This window comes from Pezoporus flaviventris, unplaced genomic scaffold (genome assembly GCF_033815535.1).
Source record: "Pezoporus flaviventris isolate CSIRO_AGI_PZ_B2104156 unplaced genomic scaffold, CSIRO_AGI_Pfla_v1 ptg000007l, whole genome shotgun sequence".
Lineage (NCBI taxonomy): Eukaryota > Metazoa > Chordata > Aves > Psittaciformes > Psittacidae > Pezoporus > Pezoporus flaviventris.
The window spans coordinates 62,104,082-62,127,671 of NW_026892555.1; the positions used below are offsets into that span (position 1 = coordinate 62,104,082).

At 40.0% G+C, this 23,590-nt stretch overlaps 1 protein-coding gene across 3 annotated transcripts in view; it reads right to left on the reverse strand.

Moving 5' to 3' along the window:
* The window catches only part of TEX10 (testis expressed 10), a 49,767-nt gene extending 29,208 nt beyond the window's left edge, over positions 1 to 20,559 (reverse strand). The window contains exons 1-8 of one of the 3 annotated variants that reach the window (XM_061448971.1): positions 20,486 to 20,559; positions 19,923 to 20,037; positions 16,865 to 17,053; positions 15,395 to 16,101; positions 10,348 to 10,591; positions 8,259 to 8,371; positions 6,672 to 6,910; positions 4,690 to 4,825 (exon numbers count right to left, since the gene is read on the reverse strand). In XM_061448971.1, coding sequence (XP_061304955.1) covers positions 4,690 to 4,825; positions 6,672 to 6,910; positions 8,259 to 8,371; positions 10,348 to 10,591; positions 15,395 to 16,101; positions 16,865 to 17,044 — 1,619 coding nt within the window. In that variant the 5' untranslated portion in view covers positions 17,045 to 17,053; positions 19,923 to 20,037; positions 20,486 to 20,559. Of the gene's footprint in view, positions 1 to 4,689; positions 4,826 to 6,671; positions 6,911 to 8,258; positions 8,372 to 10,347; positions 10,592 to 15,394; positions 16,102 to 16,864; positions 17,054 to 19,922; positions 20,038 to 20,200; positions 20,396 to 20,485 lie in introns of those variants that run through there. The other 2 variants (XM_061448972.1, XM_061448973.1) reach the window with 2 other exon arrangements.
* Between the last annotated feature and the right edge of the window lie 3,031 nt (positions 20,560 to 23,590).

The following is a 23,590-nucleotide window of genomic DNA, read 5'->3' on the forward strand; positions in this document are numbered from 1 at the left end:
CTGCGTATTTTCAACTCTTTCAGAAACTGTTTGCCTGAAATCACTGTATGCTGGCAAAGCAACATTCCCATTTATAATTAGTTTTATCAGTTTATATTTCAGGAGTTATGAGTCAGGCTAAAAAGCTATGACACTACTACGTCCTCAATACTGCTTAACCCCCCAATTAAGCTAGTTTGCTTTCACTAGACTTTCAGATTCAGTTCTACCTTTGCTGATGTCTTGCTTCTCAATTCAGACACTCTTAAAGCAGAATGAAAACTGCAACTGGGTCACGGCACAAAGCTTATTACTGAAGTGTAGTGTCAGACACTCTCCCTTGTCCACGCAGCCGTCTGTCATTTGTCAAAGAGGGCTATCACGATGGTAAAGCATGATTTGCTTTTATATACATGCTAGTTTGTCCCTGATTACCCACAGGTCCTTTACATGTCCACATATTAATTCCAAGCAATGGGCTGCATGATCTTCCCAGGGACCAGGTGAGGCTTATCAGCCTGAAATTCCCCAGATTCCCTTCAAACTGGGTTAACAGCAGTCTTTTTTCATTATCATGTCCCTGCTCATTGCAAGGGGGTCAGACTATATCCCCTTTGAAGGTCGCTTCCAACCCAAACTATTGTATTCTATGATTTTCCCAGTCATGCAGGACCTCCTGCAGCCACCATGTTTTTTCAGGGATGACAAACAACGGCCTCACTTTCACGAGACAACTTTCTCCACCACCTCAGGTATATCCCTGCGTATCTACCTGGCCCAAGGATTTGACTACATTCAGCTGAGCAGATTTCTTCACTTGCTAAATTTAAGAGTTTTTTTACTTAAGATCTTGCTTGTTTCTGCTGCAACATCTAGCTCACTATTGACACTACCTAGAGCCTCAAGCAAGCACAACTGAGGTGTTTTAACCGATTCAAACATGACTGAGAGAAAACCATAGCTTAGGTTGCCCCTGCAGCTCTTACAATTTGGTCTTTCTTGGGCATGAGTAACTACAACTTAATGAAGTATCAAATGATCTCATTCAAAGATTACAATACTTCCATGTATCTCCTGCTACAGCTTAGTATCTTAAAAGTTACATTGCCTTTTTTTTAACTCCCAACCTTAGTTCACAGGCAGGCATGTACAAGTAGAAATATCAATCACAGGATTGTTTGCAACTGCCTGCCTGAATTTTACATTCAAAAAAAGGTCCTGTTCGTTTCTAAGTGCACCAATTTTTGTTTTGTACAAATACATGTCTTCCACCATCCCCTCAGGTGATCCATTTCTTCCAATTTATTTTCAGGTAATGCTTTTTGCTTTGTGTGCCAGTCATTCTTGATAATATGAAGTTTAGCTTAGTGGGAACTCTGAGGAACTGCAGTTAAGTAGCCTTTCTCCAGTTACACCACTCCCACTGTTCCCTCTTATGTGCTATATCCCATTGCACACACTCGTATTCTTTAAGTGAGATGCCGCCTTTCATACCAAATTCATGACCTGCATTATCTGTCTTTAAAGGTAATAGTCAAAGTCCTTACTATCTGCATTTTCACACACCATTTCTCCCCAGGTTCTGGAATAAGATTTACCTAATCCTCCTCTTTTGCATGCATTTGACAGCATTCAACTCAGTTTTGTTTACAGCACTGTTGCTTCCACATCTGAGGACTCTGACCACCCCTTGTGTTTGACACAAATTATAGTAATCTTTATAAATAATATCTTGTCTTTTCAATATCAAAGGACATCCTGAATTCATCCTAATTTCAGATCCACTTCTTTCATTATCCTATAGTGTGACGGTTAAGAAGCTTTGGCTATTTTCATATCCTACAAAAAATTCAGCTTGACATTTAGGAATTGCTATCCCTAATCTGCTTGTCAGAAAACCAGGAATGAAACAAGTTTGCTTATCAATTCCTTTTTTCCCATCCTCTGCAAGCACTGTTTACCATGAACACCCCCTAAAAGCTGGTTAGGAAACAGAAAAAAAAAACTTGGATGAGCTCCTCCCTTGCCTAAGACAAATTTTCATTTGTATTTATGACCTGATCCTCCAGACCTCCTTTCCCCATTCCAATCAACTGGCATGGTTCATACTTGAGGAACCTTCATGTAATTAGCTTTTTTTCTTTCCTTTAAACATCTTTGATGCTGAGCTTTAAAACTTGACAACCTCCACTACAGGTCTGCTTTTATTTACCCTTTCTAGCTTAAACTGAAACAATCTTCAAGACCAATCTTACCTTTCATGGGCCACAGTATCTATGACACCCAGGCTTCTCAAGGCAAGTATTATTTATAAATAAGAAGCATTTCACCAGCTTATACAAAAGGGATGATTATATGAATGAAGCTGCTTACTGTAAATGAAGTTCAAAGGAGGTCTTTGAAGGTGTCAACGACAGTAGCATAATGATAAAAATGATTTCATTTTCAAAAGACCCAATAAAATCTCTCACCAAAAACTTTTTAAAGGAAACTAAATATCCATGATGTGAGAGGGAAGGGCCTTGCACAGAGAGATTAATTGTGCTGAGCAGTAGAAAAAGCCTGGACAAGAGAGAACTGAAGTGGGCGACTTGGAGGTGGACTCAGAGGTCCTAAATCACTTGATATGCAAATAGTAATTTGATAGAAATAAAATGCTTGCTTTCTCTTCCCACACAACAGGGTGCCAGTATCAAATGAAGCTGTCTTCAGACACCTGAGATTTATTGCTCCTTGACAGAGGATGCTGCAGTTGCTCTTGATTTAGACCAGTCTAAGGAATAACCAGAAAAGCTCATGAAAAAGACATCCGCTGCGTGATAAACACAAAGAAGCTCTGCACAGTGAGGAAGTACAGGCTTCAAATTGTTGGAAGATTAGAGTACTCAGCAAAAGGAATTCTTCCCTTCTTTCTATAGCATCTGACATAGGTCGGTGCTGAAAGCAGGCTGTGATACCTTTCTAAGTCTCTACCAGTGTATATGTAGGCGTGTGTGTAGTGATCAGGGGTGTCAGATACACCACACACACACACACACACACACAGAGTATGCATACATTCATGCAGTGACCATGTATGTGTGTGTAGTGATTAGAGGTGAAGATAATTAACATCAAGACCCAAATATTAATTCTGAATCTTGTAATAAATCAGTTGAGTTTTCTTTCACAGGACAATAACAGGCCAAAACCTCCTACCCAGCATCTGAATCAGATACACCTAAAAGATAAACAGCTCCACCTAGAAGTCCCTGGAAAACATTCCAACCTGAATTCTGTTCCTCTTAAACTGCTCTTGACAAGCTTCTGAGGAAAAAATAAACATGAAATGAGGAGAGCAGTCACGGGAGGGCTGAAGGGGCTATGACATCAAGCTGAACAGAACAACACAAACGTCAGGATCTACTGTGTAGTTCACATCTTGATAAAAGAAACAATCAAAACCAAACCCACTTGTTGCTAAAAGAAATGGATCAGTAGAGTATGTTGTCTTAAAACGTCTTGTTGGACATAAGTGCAATTATCCTTTTGGCAAAGAATTTGTGTGATTGAATTCTTCTGTTACTAAAAATGACACAATTCCAGGTAGAATACCCAGAGAAACAACAAGAAAACTATTGCTATTTGTGATTTCTATCTCAAGATAGAAAGTTAAAGCTTTCTAGTTAGTTAGATGATGACATGAAACTAGATGCTCAAGACTTACAGTTAAGTGCAGACAACAGTGGCTATGTAACCTCAGGGAAATTAGTATGACAAAGATCTCTGTTTCACTGTGGGTGTGAAGAGGAGGAAAATGGGATATTCCCAAGACGCCTTCCTGTCTTTCAAATTCCCTATAGTTGTACAATGTTCATAGAGTAGTGTTAGATATTTCAGGCTGTAGATCTAATTACATGTACTCTGGCATTACCACAACATAAGATTTAAAAAAGCGAATGAGTTGCAGAAGAGAATGCTGGTAGATACCAGTACTTCTAGGGGCCCTGAGGCTTGAAGGTTTTATCTAGTAGCAGAAACAGGTATCATGGGTATGATCTCACATCTTTCTGCAGTTTCCAAGTGAGGTAGGCTTGATGCAGCCTGGTGTCTGTTTAAGGATTTTACATAGGTGGAACCAATGATTTAGCTGAAAAATACTGCCTGGAAGAGTTGAGACTGGGAAACCATCTGGACAAATTACACTTTTTTTATTGTAAGGTAACAGCAATATAGAGAGTAAGCAATACAGACAGTAACCCAAAAGGAGAAGAATATTTTCTTAAACCTAGTCTTTTTAGAACCATGTATCCAAAACAACAAAAGAATACTTTTCTTAAAGAAAGTACAAAAGTCTAGAGAGACACTACCAGAACTACCAAATGCACTAAGCTAAATGTCCATAACTTGGGCTGAAGTAAAGGAAATGCTCTATGGCTACAGCTATACAATCTTGACACATCTACTGACTACCACACAGCCAGTAACAACGAGCTTGCAGCAGTTTATTATAAGTTAAATTTTAAACTATTAAGATCTATTTGGTATTTACATTAATAATAAGGTAATACACATCTTCATCTCACAGTGAACCTAAACTTTCAAATTTCAGTGACAGTTCCAAAACAGATTCAGAATGAAGTTTCATAACATCTACATCAAAATTCAGTATTCTATCTTCTGAAATAAAGATACTATATTGAAATGAAAGAATAAGAAAATGTTTTTTACCTGATTCTTTGAGTCCTCAAATCTTCTTTTTGGTAAACTCTGCTGAAAAACTTTAGAAGCAACGTACGAACTGGAAAGAGGAGATTCCTCTGCTGGTAGAGTGTATATACTGCTTTGATCAAGGGCTCTGTTGCCACTAGGAAAAAAAAACCAAACAACATAAAAATCTGAAGTAGTGCTACTTAATCTCCTTGTTTTATACAAACACACAGACGAGTTATAATTTGTATCTCTACAACTATCAACATTTAACTCCATGGGAAGTACTAAATGTTATAAAACAAGTGCCAGGGAGATCTATTGTAATGGTTCATTTTTTCTTTTGTATTGTCCCCTGAAGAAGACATAACCTCTCAGGCCTTTAATCTCAATGTCAGGTAGGTTTTAAACAAATTGAAGTTATATTTTTAGTATGTAGCATCTTTTGTAGTATCATTTAACACAATTCAGTTCAGAATTCCTACCGCACTATAAAAAAGCGTCAAGGAAGGAAGCTTTTCTTCCACAGTAATGGTTGAGGTGGGAAGGGATCTCTGGAGGTCATCCGGTCCAACACCCCTGCTGAAGCAGGATCAGCTAGATTTGGCTGTCAGGACCATGTTCAGACAGTTTCTGATTATCTTCAACAATGGAGATTCTACAACCCCCCTGGGCAACCTGTGCCAGTGCTCTGTCATGCTAAACAGTGGAAACGGTGCTCCTGATATTTGGACACCATTTCCAAACATAAGCAGAAACTGTGTTTCAGTTTCTGCTCATTGCCTCTTGTGCTGTCACTGGGCATCACCAAAAAAAGCCTGGCTCCCTTTTCTTTACACCATTCCTTAAGGTATTTATATAAATTGATAAGAAGCCCCCTTGAGCCTTCGCTTCACCAGGTTGACAGTCTCAGCACACTGAGCCTCTCCTCACAGGACAGATGCTCCAGTGCCTTCATCATCATCATGGCCCTTGACTGGACTCTCTCCAGTATGTCCACACCTCTCTTGTACTGGGGAGACCAAAACTGGACACAGTACTCCAGGTGATGCCTCACCAGTGCAGAACAGAGGGGAAGGATCACCTCCCTCAACCTGCTGACAACACTCCAACCAATGCATCCCAGGACACCATTGGCTGCCTTTGCCGCAAGGAACAGACATATTCCCAGTTAAAATCGATTTGGAAGGAGACACAGCTAACTGCCAAAGTATATTCGAGGAACTTTTGACAACTTTTCATCTTACAACACCAACAGTGAAACCTGCTGCTAAAACGCAATGCATTTTCTATAAACTCTACTTGGCTATGTGGCTGTGGAATCCACTTCTACCACACTGCTAAGACACAACAGACCCCTGGCACCTTTAGATCTACTGAAAAATTCCTTTCTTAAAGTCCTACATCCATCACTTAACAAACATGTCAACCAAGGTCTTACCTGCAACATAACCAACACACTGCACTGGTCCTGCAAGTCACAACTGGAAATGTGTTTTCTCTTGGAAAAGGATTCAAATAGAACAGCTTGGAAAATATCATACAGCAGCTTCCATCAGAACTATCTTGCCATTCCATGTAATCAGAGAACTAGAATGGTCATCTGACAGTACTCAAAGGGAGCCTACCAGCTATATTAATGATTTTAAATAAGGATTGAAATATTCAAGTATCATGCACCTCTACATCATAATAACTATTTTCTTCAATGCAGAAAACTAATCTTCCCATTTATAACATATTAAGTAGTAAAACTAGAAAACAGTTCCACAGATATATTAACACTGTGTATATCGACAGTACAAATCTAACAGCATTCCTAAAAATCAAGCAGTTTTCAATGCTACACGCAGGGTATGACCAAGAAATTCAATTTACACCTATAGACAAAATACATTACGATGTAACAACTGAGGATGTAAGATGGCGTGACCTGAAAATGCAATAAATCAAGCTCTTTGTCAGTGCATAATTTTGCTTCTCAGAAACTACTCATATCTTACCTTTGTTTTGCTGTATTTGCATTAGTCTCCAAGTCACACCAAGCAATCTGTTCACCTGCTTGCTAGTCAGCTTGCTACCATCCTGAAGAGTATCTGTCACAAATTTCCTTATCATGTTCAGCCAACCAGAATCCATCTGAAGTGTTGAAGTGCTTGCTAGTGAAACCATTATGTCACACAAAGTTAAGTTCAGTAAAAGATGGTCTACGCTGTTTGAGGATGTCACACAATACTTGTTTCTAACAGAGAAGAGAGGGAGAAAAGTGAGATTTCAGAAAAAATATTTGTGCTTTTTACTATATGCTACTTTGGCAGAAATTATACTAGGTATTAAAAAAAATCCTGTTAAAGTTTTAAAGTCTTCACATTTGACAACTGAGTGCTTGAAATTTTTTGTTCTGCCACTAAGGAAGCCCCAAAACACCATGCAAGGTTTCCAAGTGCAGGCCTTTAACCTTATATTGATAAGCAAGGAAAACAAAAGCAACATTTTCATGGCATGAAACTAAGTTTCTAAAAGTCTTGAAATAAGAGTCAAGACAACAACAACAAAAAAAAAAAAAAATCACAAATTCACAAATTATTTTTCCTGCATTTATCCAACAACATAGTTTTGAAGTGCAAAAATGGGACAAAACTTAGTAGTAGAATGAAGAAGGATCAACAGAAGTACAGGTAGTCAGGATATCATCTGTAAAACAAGAAAGATGGTTGCATTTGCCTTGTCTAACTACCAGTTCTGGTATTTTCAAGAAAGGGTGTTCAGGTCAAAACCTGGAAAAGCAAAACACATTCTGGCTTATAAATTTAATGGGTAAGACTTGGCTGAAATGAAAGCATTTAAGGAGCTACTGTATTTCTGACCTATCTGCCCTTCCAGGAAGGGAAAATGCAACAGTAAAAGCATCAGGTGGTATTTCATCCTCAAGTATACTTGCACCATGGTAGACCCACAGTATAGAAAAAGAGGTGGTTCTACCACTACAGCTCAATCTACAGCGGCACAGTTTGCAAATATGTGAAACACAGACAGACAGAAGTTGATATCCCTTGTACAAACACCAGTGTTCTACATCGGCTGCAATGGCACAGCATAGCTCCAGAACAGACTTTACAGTCTCACACCCAGGAGGTGAGAAAGGCGGACAACCTGCTACTGGCCTGTACCAGAACAAAATTACTGCCCACATTCTGTCAGCTTAATAGTGAAGAAACATGCGAGTGTTTAGCTTTTCCTGCTTCAGTACTGGCTTGCCACAAAGGATAAGCACAATGTGCCCCATCCTCCCTCCTAGCTGTATTTATCCAGCCCTGTAATACAACTAGAACAGAGTAATGGGGGCGAGAGGGGGCAAAGTTTTACCTATGTTTTGACGTATTTCACCAGTCAGCTGAAGAAAACATGCAGAAATGTGAAACTAGACAGACTAACACAAATCGCCATTTTAGCAATATGCAAATTCCAGATCAAGCAGTCAATAAAATACTTTCATTTCTCTAGGACAGCATTTTTATTTCTATCACAGGCTATTCAGATGACTTCCTATACAACACCTTAACAAAAAACAACCAAATCTTTATTTTTACCCTTTGCATGAGTCTTTCTTCTTGTGCTTTGCTGTTTCTTGTAAAGAGTAAGGAAAATGACGCATGAAGTGGTGTTTGAAATCAACAAGGTAATTCATTCGGAGCCATAAATCCTGTCAAGGAAAGCAGACGAGTCAGAAAACATGGTGGCAAGTGAAACACACTGATGCAATCATCTTCCAAAATCCATTACTGGAATCAAAGAAAAACAGGAACTTTATCTTCTGTTTGAAGTGTTCATATATATATTTGCTTTTAGACGTAAATGTAAAGTCCTGTGCACAGACCTCCAGGTTCATAAAACAAGGGAGTAAAATTGTAAGTCAAAGTTGAGCAATAACATTTAATCCACACCGGACCAGTGTATTTTCTTGGCACGTACTAATATGGATATATGTAATATTAAACCGAGCCAGTTACAGATGTGAATTGAAGGTGCTTTTATATTGATTTTTTCAGGGTACTTAACATCAAAGGAAATTTCTTGATTTACTTTAGTGACTGTCCTGAAGTTTCCATTAAGATGCATTCTGACACTGCCTTCACCTTTCCCCATCATTAGTGTACTTGCTGTTCAAAGCCCACTGACAAAATGTTTTCCAGTAGAAAGGCCATCCTCATACAAAAAGGGACTATTTTCAACATTTGAAAATACTTTTACTTTGTGGGTTAGCAGAAACTCACAGTTTCCATTACACAAATTGTCCCACAGAGCTCATCACAAAAAAGGTCCTGAATTGCTATCACATTGGTCAGGCAGAATCATCTTTTTGATATTCAAGTATTAAGTACAGAGGATGACCATTAAACCATCTCAAAGAATAGCAGGTTCCCACTAAGCATATTCAGAATGGTTTTCCAAGGTGTCTGTAATAACCACTATGTCCTGTAACCCTAAGGGCACAAAGCTTCCATTTTCAAACTCAGGCATTTGAATTCATTATATATAAAAAGGTGACTATAGAGGAAAAAGCAAAACTGTTTATCTTACAGAAAACACAACATGCCAGAAAAAAGATTGCATGGGAATCTGATAATTTCCCCCCCCAGAACAGCCTGAGGTCATAATGCAATTGCGTGTACATAAATCCGCTCATAGCTTGACACAAGCACTCCTTCCATGTGACCAAAACGCAGACATCCTATGGCTAAGGGCAGCAGCTCTGCAGTACCACAAGGAAAAAGGCTAGGGGCAGTAGGCCATAGGTATTTACCTTGCCAACTGCCTGTTTCCAAGAGGCCCTCTGGAAAAGCTGAAGAGGAAAAAGGGGAAGAGCGTGTTTTGCTCATACACACTGAATCCACCCCTAAGACTGTGTATGTTGGGTAACTCTGGTCTAATGGAATGTTTCCACAAACATTTATCACTCACTCTATGCACAGATTTTGTATACCGAATGGACCTACAGTTCTATATAAAGGTAAAACAAAGAGCTGTCAAGACATTCCTTTCAACTACTCTCAACAGCCAAAATAGAAAGCGTGCTTCTTTCTCAACTTGCAAAATCTCTGGAAGAGCACCAGATTAAAAAAATTATTTATCAAAGACAGACAAAACAATGAGAACATTTTCCAAAAACCTTCCTGAGGTTTTGATTCAATGTTTTCTCATACTACCAATCATGACACAAAAACATAGGTTGCACCAAGCAATTACATGACTGACCTCATACCACTGTTAGCCCCTACCTCTCCAAGGGTTTAGGGTTTGTTCATTTCCCCCCTTGCACCCATAAAACACACAAAACCAAGGAACAAGCATTCTACACTTTGCCAAATTTATATTCTAGAGGTTATCTGGGAGATAAAATGCTCCCCTTCTCCAATGCCACTTTCAGTTCCAAAAGCTTTTGTGCTGCATGCAGTCTGTCAAGGATTCCCAGAGACTCCCGCTGAACTGACTGCTCAGTTCAAGAGATGCTTTTCTAGATTAAAGAGACCTGTCAAAAATCCAAACTCAAACTCCACTCAAAACCTAGGCTTTCTCTCTTAATGAAATATTTCCACTGTTTCCAATCACCAAATCATTAGATTCCAATCAAAACAAAATGAACTGTCATCATTATGCCACGGATCACTTCTCCCTTACCATTTTGTATGTTTCATCATGTCGCTTTGTGAGTTTCCACAATAAATGTATTATACTAAGCACTTGCTGCATAAGCTGCTGAGAGTCTGATTCCAAGAGGTTTCCAAGAATGGGAGCTGATTGTGCAGGAGATGCTTCAATCCAGCACTCAATCAGTAATGGAATTATTATCTCAATAAAACCTTTTAGGTTTTCAGCCGAGGACAGGCCTTTTTCTGCACTGTCCATTACACCTGTCAGAGACCTAAATAATAAAAGCAAAAAAAAAAAAAAAAAAGAAAAAGATAAAGATCATACCTTTAAAGAACAGATTAGAGTAACAACACTTTCCTGCTTTCTGAAGAACAGCAAAAATTACTTTTTAAATATATTAAACATTCGCTTGCTTTCTTGCTAGGTATTTCAGTCAGGACAAAAGGGAGTTCAAACCACCTACAACAAACCTGCTCCCGAATCTCCCTGCAAGTTTGTGTACTTCTGTAATAACTCCTTAGATTTCATTATTTCTTTCCCCGCTTTTTATGTAAAGCCTATAAAGTGGAGAAACACAATTTGCATTATTGCATCACCTTCCACCAACAGATCAAATTCACTGTACTCAGGCACAACAAAATGAAAAAGCTTTAAGCTCTTTGAAGCAAAATAATGAAACTGACTACAAAGTACTGTGAAATGCATGAGGTTTATTACAGCTAATAACTACCTCCAGCTATAATAAACATACTGGGTTTCATATTAATAGGAAAAATATAACTTGGTTTATATGTTTAATTATAATGCTCTGGAGAGAAACTAGCTGGAAAAGTATTAAAATTATCTGATATGAAGTTACGTAAGAGTTATAAAAACATGAGGAGATATAGTTTAAATCAAAACAACATCTCCCAGAAAGCAAGAAAAACAAGGACTTCCCCCCAGCACTTAATTTGTGTTTCAAAAGGGATTATCAGAACAAATCACCGAATCCTACTCCTGGATAAGTCAGGCAATTTTAAAATGAAGATTCTTCAAAGAAAATAAAAACTCTGAATAACTATTTTTAATTTTAAACAATACAGAGATGTTAAAAAACAAAAAAAAAGCAAAAATGATTTCAACTGATGATTTCTGACATTATTTTCCATTATGATTTTTGATATTTTCCATGATTATTTTGCTTTCTAACTCACAGCAATGAATACCCATCATAATTCTAACTTTCTAATATACATAAAATCGGTACATTGAACCTAGTCATCTAAAGAAAGAGCAGACAAACCCCATCTTCCAGTTACAACCACAGTGAATTCTAAAGCATCACTTGAGACCTCGCTTGGATTACTGTGTGCAGTTCTGGTGTCCTCAACATAAAAAGGACATGGAACTGTTGGAACAATTCCAGAGAAGAGCCACAAGGATGATCAGGGGACTGGAGCACCTCCCGTATGAAGACAGGCTGAGGAAGTTGGGGCTGTTCAGCCTGGAGAAGAGAAGGCTGCGTGGAGACCTCATAGCAGCCTTCCAGTATCTGAAGGGGGCCTGCAAGGATGCTGGGGAGGGACTCTTCATTAGGGACTGTAGTGACAGGACAAGGGGTAACGGGTTAAAACTTAAACAGGGGAAGTTTAGATTGGACATAAGAAAGAAGAACAATCACAGGGATAAATAAAATCTGTTCAACACTAAGAAAGTATTACTGTAAACTTCATTATGCAATCAGTGCAATATCCTTAGCAATACAGATTCACTGGAACTGGGAGGGTTTGATGCCAAATAATATGTTAATCTTTTTGTCCCACATCTGTTATTTGTTAATGGTAAGGCAGCTCTCAGAAACACTCCAAAACATATTAACTTCATATGGCATGAAATACTAACGAGGGGAGCTGCCAAGGTATTTGTGTACCCCTTAAACTGTCATTTCTCTTTAAAATGACAATGTTTTTATAAAGCAGGAACAAGAAAAAAAAAAACCACAAAACAACTGTGTAACGTATTTGCCATTTGATAGTAAGAGGACAACAGGAATTCAGCAAATGGAAGTCAAGGAAGTGTAAAAGTGTGAAATAGAAAATAAGGAAACAACTTTCTGCTGCTTAAAATAGGAAAAGTCATTGGAAATCAGGAAGTTTTTATGGCTCAGAGTCTCAGACGGGTTACTGGCCTCCTTTTTTGTGTGCACTGACAGCTGCAGCAAAGAAACAGTACAGAAAGTGAAAGGTATTTTTCATTTCTATCCGATGCATGGGTCATGCCATATACATATTTATTCACTGTGCTTTGTCTTCCATCTTGGTGTCTCAAGCCATCTTCACTTTTCTCTCCAGCTTCATTTTGTCCTTTCTCAGCAGAAACAGAAGCTCTACCATTTCTCTTCAGCAGCACCACTTCCACTCAAAGAAAATACCACACACCTTGATATCACCACATGCAAGTTGTGAAGGTTTCCATTTTTCCACACCTGAAATGGGTCTGATGAAAAAAGCAGCACAGTCAGCACATAAAGCAGAGGATACACACTAGTAATCTCCTAATTCACTGTAATCTTTAATTCACACACAGCAGGAAGACCTAGCACACAAAAGAAACTAATCAAGTCTTAAGATTCGCGTTGCTGAATCATCCAGCATTCCAGGCTCAGAAGCCTCACTTTTTACTAAACATTAATACCACAATTCTGAAAACCCCTCTCCATAACTGCAAGGTTATCAACAAGGTGCCATCCCAACTCAATGAATTTGCCAGATTAAAAGGATATGGGAACTTTAAAAATTTTGTATATTATTAGTGGTGTGTGAAAGTCTACTTTTTGAAGAACAAAGCTGAAACCTACTTTCAGTATTAGTGATCAGGCCAACAATACACACCACAATTATTTACGGTTTGGTCAATTCATTGTCTATAGTTAGGACTTGAATATTAATCCATTGACTTCTTTAAACAAAACCACACACACTGAGATTTTGGAAGCACTAACGAAGCACTGCAGATGCTTTGCACCTCTTATTAGAAGTAATTTCTGTCCTTGCAGTAGTGGTCACATCATAGGCCTGGGAATGCCTATAAAAGGCCACAGCAAAGGCAGAACAAAGTACCTCCAGATTATCAGGAAAGATTTCAGTGGTGGATACAAAAAACCACCACAGTAACTTCCACTCTTAGAATTTTGCAGACATCCACTTAAAAAAGCTGTACTGGTCCTTTGTCCAAAATGTATTCATCAAAAATCTGTGCAAATACAATAAAATGAGAACATTTTAGTACCTTCTGCAGACGCCCATTCTCTTTTCATTCTTCCGTTCTGCTTTCATCAGTTTGCTTTGCCAGTCTCGCCTTGGATTCTAGCAATGCCTCCTTCTAATCTTCTGTCTCCTCCTCATGCTTGCAAATGCCTTTCTTAAGTATTTATAACCACAAGTGGATCATGACGTTTCACCAAAATCTAGCTCCTCAGAAAAGCAGAATCCAGTTCCGGTGACACCAGATGTAAAGTTTAGTTTCCTAGATCTTGGATACAATGCATCTTCAGATATTACAGGGCATGGTACATCACACACTGAATATCATTCAGGGCACAATACAAAAATCCTCTGATATATGGTGGTACACAATGGTGTGCTTCTGACTGCAGAGATGAAGTCCATAGGACTATTTTATACCCAGCACTGAACCTTTCCCTCTGCTTCAGGTGGGCTTCACAGGTCTTAGCTGCCAACTAGAATTTTACCTGCAGCAGATACTGATGGTCATGCCTGAACTCTTACGCTATATTAACAACCACTTCCATGACAATAAACTGCACCTTTTTACTTAGCTTAACGTAAATTTCCTATACTTACCACAAATAATATGCTATATACTCAGAGAAAGCCTTGTAGAATGGGAATGGGTTTGTGCATTTGTGTGTCTCCATGATAGAGATGGAAACTACCTGATAATTCAGGCCAACACCTGTGGTATCGAAAGAGAACACCTCTTCTTCTGCACTTCATTCATTTGAAGATACAAGCTGGACATAGCAACGGACTAGGCAGTGGGGTTTATACCCTTTTCTGCCACTGACCTCCTAGATAAGGTGTATAAAGCAATTACACTAAACTTATTCAGTCTCCCCACAGCAGTAAAACAAGGATCATGGTTTCTCATAAAACCACCTTAATATCTGTAGATTAGAAGTGCTGTGTAATAACTAAACAGCTTCTGTTTTTCAAGTAGTCATTCCAGATCTCCCACCAGCAGGTATGCAACATCTACAGAAATGAATATACATGAGGATGCCAATGTTTGTACTGTAAAGTGGGGTGGGAGATTCCCTTCTAGTCTGAAGGGTGGGTGAATTAGAAAGGAGGAAGAGAAATAAAGATGGTTAATTATTTCTCCCTTAACTTCAGCTCACATCTATGTAGCATACCACAAAAGAACACACAAACTTTCCTGTGTCTAAGCACACTATTTTCTTCCATATTCATCAACACGCTTCAGACATCTTTTATCCATAGTAAAGATATAAACTAGTGAATTGATTAAATATATAGAATCAAACTCAAGAGAACTCACACAGCCTGACACATCTTACCATGCCATCCTTTTAAGAAGGAGCTACATTTGAAGAAAAGAGACTCCTAAACTTATGACAAGACTCTTGAGGGTAGAAGTACAAAATTCCATAAAATTCATTATCACAGTGTAAGAAACTAGCTTATGTTTAAAGAAATCTGTCTGCTTGCCCCCGGGTCTATTTGATATCCTGCAACAACCTGTAGTCATCAGTTTGCATTCCAAAAGAACCCACTAGAGTTGGTCTTCCAAAATTATAATGAATAGCGTAAAATACAGCTTTTATTTCATAATGGGGAAGTTCATCATATACACACAGCACAGTTATCTGGTGACTTATTTCCACATTTTAAAACCACTGCAGTAAGACTGTAAATTACACTAAATGCCCTAAATATGGCTAAGGGACAATCCCACAATAAAACTGTTGTCTTCAACAGCAACAAAAGACAGTTTAATACTGTGGTCACAGAGTTGACATTAATTCCCAAACTAGTTAACATTTTCTCACCTCAGTCTAAATGACGAGTTGATCTTTGGTCGTAAGCCACCATTTTCAAACAGTTGTATACACTGCTGATTATTTGCATGGACCTTCCAATTTATACAGATTGGGTTCCTCACAGAACGAGGGCTGTCCTTTTGTTCTTGAAGCCCTTCATCCTCTCTTTCACTGGAGCCATCTACTACTGCTTGGAGAAACTTCTTAAGCCTGGTAAGTACATTTAACCTCCACTGCTGAGAGGTTACTCTGCGATTGGGGTTAACAGAGAGCATCCAAGAAAGTTTCTCTCGGCTTTTCAGTCTTTTTGACAGTTGCTGGTGAGAAATTAGCTCTACAAAATTCTTCAACAATATACTGCTGCGGTCTGTGAGAAGTGCTGGGTATGCTTCCAGTAAAATGTCCAAGACTTTCAATGAATCTTCCTGAATTCCCTCACTGATATGAGTCATGGCACTGGAGAGATGGGCACTTACCAAAGGAAAAAATGGAGCAATCTGTTCCGCTCTTATTTTTGAAGCCAAGAATTGCAGCAGGTGAACAGCTGCTCCTCTGACACCAGAATCCTTGTCTGTAAACACAGCTGCCACCTCACTTACTATATTTGAAAGGTGTGCATCAATTACAAATGGATACTGAGATAGGAGATCTTTGAGCCCAAGAAGTGCACTATGTTTAACCCCAGGACTATAGTGATGCATCTGTGAAAGCAGATCCTAAAAGGAAAGAAACACATTACTGCTTTAAGCAATTTAAATTTCCTCACTTACTTCCAGCACTTTTTTCTTAAACACTCAAAAATACAGAACTAATTCTGATGACATGCTGCTGTTAATAACAGCATAACATGTTCAGAACAAACATAATGTTAAAGCATAACAATAAACAAACCATCAAAATTCAATGACAAACAAGATACCATGACTTGTCCTTCAGGTAATTAGAAACTCCTCATTCTTAAGTTTATGCACAACCCTACTGACTTTACAGAGAAATGACCAAAAATAAGACCTCTCACACTTGTTCTCAAAAGTAGAACTATGAAATCTCAGTCTCAGCAGCTTTTTTCAGTTTGAGGAGAGAGCTGCAAGACAGAAGACAATGCAAACAAAGGGAAGTACAACCACCATCAAAAGAAATACAAGGTTTTTTAAAAGCAATCTCAGGAAGCCTCCTTAAGTTATGACCCAAGACTTTCAAAAACTAAATGTTAATCTCAGATACTCAAATCAGCATGCAACTTTAGCTTTTGCACTGCAGAAAAGCTTTCCTTTGCATTACACACTAGTCCAACAATTTGATTCATTTAATTCAGGGATCAGATTATTGCCAAGGACAAAGGGGCTGTACTCAGATACTGCTGGGTTGTTTTGTTTTTTCTTTAAATAAGTATTTTTTTCTAAACTCTAGGAAGCATAGCAAACCTTAATAAATAACAAGTAATTTTCTATCATCTCAGAACAGAATGTCATAGTGTACCTTTATGTTAAGTTTTCTATTTTGCGTAGGAAGCGCTCCATCTTCTTTGAGCTGCTCAGGAATTTGTATGGCCTTTGTTTTGAAGGTAGTATCAGTTGCATTCTCTAGTCTTGGCTTTTTTTTCCCAACTTTTAATTTCACTTTCTGGAAATCTTCTTGATGTTTCCTTTTTTTAGTCATTCTGATTCTCTGCAAAAAAGATATTTGGAATTTTAACTTGATTAAATATACAATAAATTAATACTTTTTCCATCAAAGAGCAGCAACTTCCGAATGAAGGCTACTGGTTTAATGTTTTTTTCTTATGCACAACTAGCATCTGCTCCCAAGACAAGATGCTAGGCTACACAGACATGGAGACTGATTCAGTGTGGCTGTTTGTCTAGTGTCCAGAAAACCCTCTGCTGCTCCTTTGGTTGTCTTTACTCTGAGAACTACTTTACTGAAAAAGATCACCAAAGTATCTCCGTCTTCCACTGCTTTGTTTCATTAAATTGCTGGGTTTGTTTTGGTTTTAAAAGTTCCTGCCAATAAATCAGCTTTTTACATAGTTGACTAATCAAGCCAAAAGAACTCAGTGAACTGTTTCATTTAATGTACATTGTTTACCAGCTCAATCGTTAATAGCATACACTCTGCCCAGGTAAATTCACAGGTTTAATCAGGCCTTCGCTTACAACAGAGTATGCAAGAATCAAGAAAACTTCCACTACACACTGAAAAGTCCAGTCTGTGCGTTAAAAAAAAAGAAACAGCAAGAAGGGAGGGGGAAGGAAGGGTGTTAAATGGTCACATATCGAGTAGAAAGAGAAAAATTAAGTCATATTTAACAAGGCGTAAGAAGTAAGGCAGCGTGATTAGCTATGCTTACAAGTCATACAGACATACTAGATGTACGATAACCGAAGCAAACTAAAACCCACACTTCAGTTTCTGAATGATCTTTTGGCTTTGATATCTGTACTGATAAAAGTACTCTTAATTCTACCAGATTAGAAAAAAAAAAAACAACAAACCCAACAACCCAACACACAGAAAACAAAACCAAACACTACACCACAGGTTGCTTTAATCTTCTTTCTCTCGATTTCTGCACTTCTAAATTCATTCATAACAAGACTTCAGAAGCTGATGTCACAACACTCAACATCACGTATAAATTGCACCTAGATTTCTGTTAAGACAGGCCAAGAATCCATCCATGGTCTGGTGACTCCCAGAAGTGGGTGCATAGATTACTTACTACTTAAAAAAGGGAAGCAGGGAGACAAGCATAAAGCCACTAATTATGATGGTTCAAGTTCAACATCTCATGACTCTATAATGGCAGCAGGCATTGAGCTAGAAATCCAAACACTTCCAGACAGTCCATGCTGTCAGATACATAAACTTTAGTTCTCTCAAACTACCCTTGGGGCAATCACGTTTTGCACATTCTTCATATCTGAACTACACACAAAGAATTGTGAACACAATGCTCACATTTTTAAGACCAAACTAACTAAAAAAGCCCAAACACATAAAAAAAAACCACAGCTGACTAAACCCAGGAATTTCTAAATAAACATCCAAACAATGGTTCTTTCATGGTGGATACCACCCTAGAAAACAGAATTCTAGAGCTGATTTTCCCAATGGGCTTCAAACTCTAAATTTTGGCTGAATTACAGTATTTCATACACATATAATGACAATAATCATTAAAGAATGTTTTAAATCCAATTATCATGTTCTATCCTTTTTAAGAGCATTTGAACTGATTATACAAACATTTGACTGCAACTTAATTTTTGCTTTTCACATGCTAACTTCAAACAATTACATGAAAGACTACTCTAACTGAAGTATAAAGCTAGCTTAAGTAACCTCTCAACTGAAAGGCTTTTTAAAAACCTCCCATTGTGGTGCCAGAATACAGAGGTCCTTTAGTGTCCAACTGTGACAACTACAGCTTTACAAGCTTCTGATTTTTACCAAATGCAACTTTTAGGAAAGAATTACAAGGCTTTCACTACTTGACTGCAATGCATACAAAAATAGCTAAAAGCTTTTGACACAAATGTGATCTCCCCTTTCCAAGCTTGCCTTAATGGAGGTATTTAGGAAGCCTCACTCCACAAGATTAAATGTTTGGCTTCCCATTGTCATTAAGAACTTTACAATGCAGGTGCACACACACCTGGACCAAGTAAACTAAGTTCTTTTGAAGGAAGAGGTTTATAAAGTACACTTTCTCCTACTAAATAAAACAAAGCAGCACAGTTTACCTTGCACTACATATCTTGGAAATGATTTACTGGAAATCTAAGCACATCCATTTCCAATTCACAGGTACCATGCCAAACTAGAGAAAATGACTGCAAAACCAAAGCCACCAGAACACCACAGGACTATGCAATAAGACATTAAGCAAAACAGTATACAGCTTATGAATTTATGTACACATTTCAATGAGAGGTCTTGCTGAAACAACTGCCTTTTGACTCCAGCTGTACTTTCAGCTGGCTCTCCTCCAACAGGACTAAGCTAAGTGCACCCAACTGCTTCACGCGCCAATACAGTTTTACAGTCCAAAGCACTAGAGTAACCTCAAATCAATATCGGTTTCCTTTAACATACACAGCACTTCTCAAGAGCTGCTTCAGATGTCAGTCAGCCAGCCTCGCCTCAGGCTTAGGGAAACAAGAAGGGACCAAAAAGAGCAGCTGCTTTACCTGTAACTTACTCCCTCGCAGCTCTGAGGCAGTATCCTCAGGGAATCCTGCTACCAGCATAATTACAAGCTCAAGCAACCAGGAAAATCCTGAGGAACCAGACGCCAAGGTACATGCGCTAACTGCTCTAACCTGATCAGGTTAGGTCAGGTTAGATGATCTAACCTGATCATCTATGCGCTAACTGCTCTAACCTGATCAAAGCTTTCCACCTGGGCGAGCTCTCTCCCAGCAAAGGGGACACTTGAGTATCGCAGTTAACTTTCCGCGGCTCTCGCACTGGACAGCACATCCCCAGCCACCACAACACCCCGTCACCACACACCACCCCGCGAACGCCATACCCCAATGCCAAAGCGCTGCTGAAGCGGCGGCGCCGGCTCCTCCCGCAGCTCTATGCCGTTAAACCTCCTCCCTCGCCGTCCCGGGACATCTTTCGGCGTCTCCGCTCTACTCGCCCTGTGAGGCGTTTAAATAAGGCGCGTTAGTGCCCGCCCGGCGCTGTGACTGCCGGCGGAAAGGCCGCGAGCTCGGCTCCCGGGAGTCCCGCCGCCGCGGCGGGGAAGGGCCAAGGAGCGGCAAGAGCAGCAGCTGAGGGAAGCAGCCGAGCACCCGCACGGACCCCCAGGCGAGGTGGGGCAGAAGCGGCGGCAGACGAAGCCCGCGGCCGGGGAAGCCGAGGCCGCCGGTTTCCCGGGACCGGCACGCCCGCGGCTGCGCTCACGCTTTCCCGCCGCCCTGCGCAGGAGCGTACAGGAAGGGGGTGGGTCACACAAAAGGCGGCCGTTCGCAAGGGGCAGGGCGAGCCCGCCGGACCCGGGCCGCGACCGCGGGCAGGACCGGACCGGACGGGACCCGAACGGGCGCCTTTCCCCCGCCCCGCACAGCCGCGACGCCGGCTACTCACCAACCACGCGGCAGCGAGAGCCCCCTTCCGCCCCCGAGAGCCTGCCCGGAAACGACCGCCCACGTGAGCGGCAGCACCAGCGAGCGCCCCCCCGCGGGAAGGAGCGCCCTTCCTTCCGCTCTGCCCGCCCGCTCCGCCGGGACCCCGGCGATGGCGCCATCTGCAGTGGCGGCGAGCAGGAGCGGCGGCGAGGCGCGGTAACGGAGTAGCAGCACAGAAACACGGTCAACAGAACGGTTTGGGCTGGAAGAGACCTTTAAAGATCATCTGGTTCCAACCCCCTGCCATGGGCAGGGACGCCTTGCACTAGGATCAGGTACCTGGCCTTGAACGCTGCCAGCGATAGGACATTTACCCGCCCTCTGGGCAACCTGTGTCAGTGCCTCACCACCCCCATTGTAAAATTTCTTCCTCATACTTAGTCTGAATCTCCCCCCTCTTTAAGTTTAAAGCCATTACCCTTCATCCTATAGCAACAGGCACTGCTATAAAGTGTCCCCATCTGTCTCATGAGCTGAGGAAGCTTGTTGTTTGGACTGGAGAATACATGGATACTCATGGGTCTGACTTCACAGTAGTCTTTAAATGCATACTTCTACCATCAGACCTTTCAGGGATGTCTCACTTTGGGTTTGTGAACTAAAACACTCAATTACTGTCATGCTTGAAACTCCAGCTTCCCTCAAGCTGTTTTCTGTGTTCAAATCACACAGGAGATTAAGTACTGATTGCCGAGTTTGGGGTTAGATACGACAACCAGGACTGTACATTTCCCTTATGGAAAACCAACCCTTAAATCCTTGCTGCAGCAGAGACTGCTCTCCAGTCTGACAGAGCTCTGCCAAAAAAAATGTTTGCTAAGAACAAGCTCTGATCTATGGTTAGTGCCAGAGGAAGGGCGGTGCCACCTTTGGTTTTCCTTGGAGAACTGATATTCAAGCTCTCTGCTTAGCTTATAGGATTGGGTAGGAATTATAACACAAAATGACCTTGATCTACTCACAATTAAGAGACTTACTCAGAAAAGACTGAAATACATGCAAGTATTGAGAGAAGCTAAGGTAGAGAGTACATTAGGATTTACATCTGATGTTAAATTAATCTTTGTAAGTAAGAGAACAAGCAACTGTTTACAGAGTTGGAAAGGGCTTAGAAGAGAGAATTTCAATGCAGAGCCAGCATCAGCATTTCAGGTTTCACATTTCACACACAGCATCAAAGCACTGGGCACACTGCACAATTTTGCACAGCGACATGCTGATCAAGCTCGCTGATGCCTCAAAAGGGGTGGTGGGTCCCTAAGGCAGGACACAACGCAGCTCCAGAAGGCACGGGAAGCAGCAACCCAAGAGGAGGATGTTTCCACACTTGTCCGGAACAGAGATCATCACAATTTACACCAGAAAGTAACTCTTCTGCTACACACCCAAAACTTTTCATATCCAATCAATTCGCCTTTGAATACCCTTCTTTCCACTTTCTGCTTTCTTAGAGAAGTTCCACATTTCTGTTACAAACCACCTCCCCAAAGCTCTCTGATCTCTTGAGTAAAACCTGTATAACTAAGGCAAAGCTAAAAGAAAGATTAACTTTCTCTTGCTTTAATTTTTCTTGCTAGTGCGTAAGTTTAAATTCTGTTAACTCTCCAGTTACCCCAGGTGTCTGCCTTGCTGCTCCTGGGAAAGAGAAAATTATAGAATTACCAGGTTGAAAGGGACCTCAAGGATCATTTGGTCCAACCTTTCTTGGCAAATCATGACAGAGTAGATGTCCCAACACCCTGTCCAGCAGAATCTTAAAAGGACCTTAAAGATCACCTAGTTGCAACCCCTCTGCCATGGGCAGAGACACCTTCCGCTAGACCAGGTTACTCAAAGCCCTGTCAGACCTGGCCTTGAACACTTTTGGAGCAAACATACAGTTGCTCATTAGTATAAGATTATACCAAGCCATCACAAAACACAGGCAACTACAAGAACAAAATGCTATAATTTTCTTGCAGCTTCTATTTGCACCAGGGGAAAAAAAAAAAAAAAAAAAAAAATCAAGGGGAAAATACTTGTACAACTGGATAGACTGTGTTGGACTATGTTCTCCAAAAACATTTCCAGAAGCACAGGTTTTATGATTTTTGTGCTGTTTTCTCTGCTGCCTTTGAGAAGTACAGCAGCACTCTGCAGCATCCCATTCAAATCCCATTTAAATCAGTGTGCTTCAGACATTCAGAGGTCTTTCCATTTGCAGCCTGCTCCTCCTGCACTCAAGGAAAAACAAAAAATCCAACCTCCAATTCAAGTAATTTTAACTTAATTTCATTTCCACTAGGAATGATTCCACAGTAGGAGGGGGAAAGCAGCTGTCCCAGAGATGGCCGTTTACAACAGCAGAACATTCTGATATTATTAATTAACAATGTTCTGCACTTTGAAAGCACAAAAAAATAAGCTGTTTCTATTTTTATTTTCTGCGTGACAGGAACAGAACTTAGAATTTCTTCCCAAGTGAAAGATCTTTTTTTTACTGATCAAGTTCATCTTCATTAAGCAGGCACTAACACTGTTCGTGTTACAGAGTACATGAGGTGTAAGAGCTCTGTTTCCGTCTCTGCTTCTGACAAGAACATAATTAGAGGCATTCTAGAAATTCTACACAATCTCTTAAAACAGTGTTTTGTGGTTTAGTTTCTTTGTCAGTGAACTGTTTTCATTCCTGTATCTGTCCGTACATAAAACTAACCAGTTTTCTTGCTGCTGTGTTACCTTATTTTGATGGCATCTTCCATTCCACGATATGAAGATGAGAAACCATCAGGATGAGGGCTCTCAATTCCATCCAGAACTCCAAAATAAAAAGCAAGTTAACATTAAAAAGTTCATTTACCATCTGGCCCCAGCATGTCTATACTATACTAGCATTTGGCTGTGAAGCTGAAGAGCTTTAATTAGAACCACTGAATGCTACTCAACATCACAAGCAGGAAGCAAATTTTAATTACACAATCTAAATTTAAAAAATTACTTTTTTTCCCCTGAAGCACACTAATTTGTAACCATCCAAAAGATTTATCATCCTGCAGAAGCAGTAGTCATTAATACACAGACCTTT